The 4,439-nt window shown below is 56.5% G+C and overlaps 1 protein-coding gene across 1 annotated transcript in view; it reads left to right on the forward strand.

The window, feature by feature from the left end:
* The first annotated feature begins 1,342 nt into the window (after positions 1–1,342).
* Positions 1,343–4,439, forward strand: part of LOC113216815 (neuroligin-3-like) — a 52,235-nt gene continuing 49,138 nt past the window's right edge. The window contains exons 1-3 of the mRNA XM_052271710.1: positions 1,343–1,535; positions 2,897–3,273; positions 3,476–3,746. Of these exons, the coding sequence (XP_052127670.1) occupies positions 2,926–3,273; positions 3,476–3,746 (619 nt within the window). The 5' untranslated portion in view covers positions 1,343–1,535; positions 2,897–2,925. The remainder of the gene's footprint in view (positions 1,536–2,896; positions 3,274–3,475; positions 3,747–4,439) is intronic.

Raw genomic sequence — 4,439 nt, forward strand, 5'->3', positions numbered from 1 at the left:
GTTAAAGATAATTGTACGTTATAACAGCGATTTTATGCTGATTTTCTACTGTTCCTACGCTTGTTAATACGCTGTAATAATACGTTAAAGCGGCATTAGTACAGGCTTAGGATGTACGGTTTAGTACGCCAGTGAGTCCGCGGATTCCCCTTCAACTCCTCGTCGATGACTCAGACACTACACAAATCAGCGAACCCCCAGGCCTGACTCTCTCTCTCTCTCTCTCTCTCTCTCTCTCTCTCTCTCTCTCTCTCTCTCTCTCTCTTCACCTCTCTCCCTCTCCCTCTCCCTCCCTCTCTGACACACACACGTAATCACGTAACAATATTCAGCCCTGGAGCTACGCTACGCCCCCCCCCCATCCCCCCGACTCGACACCAGCCCAGCCTAGCACATGAGCCACGGTCTGGTACGCTCTTGTGCTTTGTGTGTTTCTGCGTATCACGAAAACGAGCCGCGCTCTTTCTCCTGCATCGAATAACACATCACACAGACCGCTGAAAATGGTGGATAACAAATGATTGAATGAAATGTATTATATTTGGTTTCATTCGCATGGCATTGGTTAGCTAGTAGTGTTGGAGTTCTGGTGGCCGATGGTACGGTACGTAGTCTACGAAAGGAGGGATGAGTGGGAACGAGCAGGCGAGAGGAGACGGCGAGAAATGGAGAGAGGGAGAGAGGTGAAGAGAGGGAGAGAGAGGTGAAGAGAGGGAGAGAGAGGTGAAGAGAGGGAGAGAGAGGTTAAGAGAGGGAGAGAGAGGTGGAGAGAGAGAGAGAGGGGAGGATGGGTGGGTGCGCCGAAGGGTGGAGGGATGCGTCGTTTCTTGTCACGGCGAGAAAGATGGTTGATATGTAGCGCTCGGGGGACCATTAGAAGCCGTCTGTCTGGCTCGTCCCCGTAGGCCTGGAGAGCGCCGTGGCGCCAGCAGCCCACTCGCGCAAACGCTCTGCTGCACCGCTAAATATGCTCCCGCAACGCCGCGTGGGCACAGGAAAGAATGAGATCAGAGTGGGACATTTATTTTTTTTATTTTCTGTCGTGTTGTAGATCTTCGGAGCAGTGTCCTGCTGGTCTGCGGTGATGTGAATAATGCGAGGAATAATGCTTAGGCGCCTCAAAAGTTTTGTGGAACAAGGAAAGGCGATTGTTTTTCGGAGCGAATTCGTTTGTGAGGTTGCTCAGTGCCGTGGACTAGCTTGGCACCATCACGCGCAAACCTGTCTTACCTCCTTGTTATTTCAGGTGAAATTACCCTTCCTAAGCGCGCGTGGCGTGGCTGAATTCCTGTAGCGTGAAGGGACGGTCGTTGTTAAGGTTGCTGTTGTTCTGTTCCAGGCTACGCTGCTCTGGCCATGGGGGCCGCCGCCCGCTCGCCCTCCTCCTCATCCTCGCCCTCGACCGGCGTCAGCTCAGAGAAGGGCTAGCCCCGGCCCGGCCCCGGGGCCGCGCCCGCCCCCCGCCGCCCGTCAGGGCTCTGCAACTCTTTGCCCAGCCGAGGACCCTCTGCTGCGATGTAGCAGAGATTGGCCCGGTATGTACCAAAATAATGGCGAAAAATGAAATTTGATATGTAATGTTCTGCGAAGGGAGGTTAGTCAGTCATGATGTAATTTACATAGTGAAGAATAGTGGAGCCGCGAGGAAAATGATCCTGGAGAGAAAGAGTCGGAGCAGGGTACAAGTGTTGTGGTGGTTGGTGGTGCGCTGGGGTCGGACGGGGTGGGCTTGGACGAATGAGGAAATTCGGCCAAGGGGTGGGCTTGGGCACTCTAGTAACAACATACGGACGGTGGGGTGGTCTCTGACGGAAACCCTGCTCATTATTGTGTTTGAAGAGAGAGGGACAGAGAAAGCAGTGAGTGAGTGAGTGAGTAGTAAATCTGATTGAGAATGAGTGGTCAGTTTTCAAAGTTTACAACATAGCTTCTCCAACCGCGATGCATGCGGGGCCGTTCATTACACTGTTAATGCAGTGAATGGTGTGAGGCAGTGCGATAGGGAGCAGGGGGTCTTTTGTAGTGTTACGGTGAACCGTAGAGGGAGAGAGGAAAAAGAGAAGCGTGAAAAATAAGGGACCGTCTAAAAGATTCTCAATCAAGAATCGATCTTGAAAGCAGATGATACAAATTTAAGCATAGGTATGTTTTCTTATATTCTCCCTATTTAGGTGTCATTTGGTTATGGCTGCTTGTTACTTGCAATCTTGTAATTCAGCGTACTAGCGGCGTAGAGGAGGAGACAAGGGGCGGGCACAGTGTGGCCGGGCCGGTGGCCCAGTATTGTTGGGCAAGGACGCGGCCTGCTCGTATTGTTAGGTAGGCTAGGGATGCTAGGGATAGCGCCCAACGCGACACTCAGCCAGGCACTCACTATCACTCGGTCCCCCAGCGCCAAAGAAATTGTTTTCTGGTCTGCGCTTTGTTCTCTGTAAGTACACATGGATAGTCAAAGCTAGCTGACACCTTAAAGTTACTTAGATATTCTTCATGTTTCTTCAAAAGGCTTTTAATAAGGTATCATCTGCTAAAAATCGTACCGTTGCACGCCAGGTGGGATTTGGAGTATCTGGGCGTCGCATAGTCGCCCGCGGGACCGCGTATTCACACCGGTGTTGGAGAGGACGGGGAGAGGAGGTGACGGGGCTGACACCCCGGCCCCGGCCCGGCGCGCCTGTCTGCGAGGCAGTATGTCATCCCTGCAGCGCAGACCTGTCCTGTCGGCGTGTTGATTAGGCAGCCGAACGTCCGCGGGGGATACAGTCTGGCATATGGCAAAGCAGAGCGAGCGAGCGAACGGATTGAGCGGCGGACAAGTGTGTTTTGTTTTGATTTTGTGCCGTCGTCATTTAACCGCGCTCTCCCTGTGACGGCTGGTGTGTTTTCCTGTTTGCAGCCACGGGACAGTGATGCCTTGCCCGGATCATGCAGCGATGGCTGAGGCACCGCTGCCGCTCCGCCTGTCCCCCGGCGCCGCCCCCGAGGCGTGCCGCCCCCGCCCCCGACACCTGCCCCGCTTGCTCCGGCGATGCCGGTGCCACGGCGGGCCGCCCCAGCCGGCCGCCGCCCCCGGGGGCAGCACCGCCCCCGACCCCGCACCTGCAGAGGCAGCTGCTGCAGCTGCTGCAGGTGCTGGCCGTGCTGGCGGTGGCGGCCATGCTGCCTGGCTGCTCGGGCGGGCCGCGCTACTCGTCGCGGATCGTGCAGACCAAGTACGGCTCGGTGAGGGGCGTCATTGTGCAGCTCAACTCGAGAAGACTGGAACCTGTCGAGGTGAGAGAAAATTATATTATTAAAAGAATGCAGAATTTGAAACGTGTCGCTGAATTACAATTCAAAATTTTAAAAGCACTATCACTATGTAACGACTTACAATTCAACGACGAGCAAGATTGTAATAGATGTAAAACATATTTTGTCAATTTTTGTTACGAAATATACCGTAAATTTACGAATGTTTATTTCTTTTCCGCAGGTGTTTCGTGGCGTGCCGTACGCGGCGCCGCCGGTGGGGCCGCTGCGGCTCGCGCCCTCGCAGCCGCCGCCACCCTGGTCCGGCACGCGCCTCGCCGACTCGTTCGGCCCCGTGTGCCCGCAGCGGCTGCCCGTGCCGGACCTCAACAACAAGACGTCGGCGCTGCTGGCCATGCCGCGCGGCCGCCTCACCCACCTCAAGCTGCTGCAGCCCTTCCTGCAGCGCCAGAGCGAGGACTGCCTCAGCCTCAACCTCTACGTGCCCGGCTCTGGTGAGTACGAGACATCCATCCACCCTCTATCCGTCCGTCCGTGCGTCCGTCTGCCCGTCCGTCCGTCCGTCTCCAGACGTTTCTTTCTCTTCCGCTTCCGCTCCGGTGCCAGAGACAGCGACAGCATTTGCGAGGCGACACCCAACGCGGCGATGCTCTTGGCGAGCGCGCAAAAAAAAAGACGCAAAGCAACGGCTTTCGATGCCGCTCCGGTATCGGCCTACTGTCAAACCTGCATCTGCTGCTGCCTTCTCGGCGTTCCAGCTGGGAGGGGCGGAAGGGGAAGGTAAGGGGGGGGGTGGAGGGCTCGGATCTTGTTACCGCCCTGGAGGACTTCAAAGCCGCCGCCGCCACCCCCATGCGCGCGCGACCCCTGCCTGTCCCTCCTTGGCACTGCGCCTCTCCCTCCTCGGAGCAGGTGGGAGGGTAGTGACAGGCCTCTCGTACCCCTCCGAGCCCCTCTACACACACCTCTGCTGCCCTCGGCGCCCTTCACCGCCCTGACCCGCAGCATAGGAACCCGCCGGCGCCCTTCCTACCCTACGCCCTGCGCGGCAAAGATTAGAGTGTTTCTGCACCGCTTGATTTAGAACGGGGAGGGGAGGGCAGGGGGGCGAGTGGGAGGCTCTGGATAGGGATTTCATTTTGCTCGCCGTCATCGCACCACCACGCGTTGGGTCGGTTGTGGAGGCG

Source organism: Frankliniella occidentalis, unplaced genomic scaffold, assembly GCF_000697945.3.
Source record: "Frankliniella occidentalis isolate FOCC.00 unplaced genomic scaffold, Focc_3.1 Scaffold170, whole genome shotgun sequence".
Taxonomy (NCBI): Eukaryota; Metazoa; Arthropoda; class Insecta; order Thysanoptera; family Thripidae; genus Frankliniella; species Frankliniella occidentalis.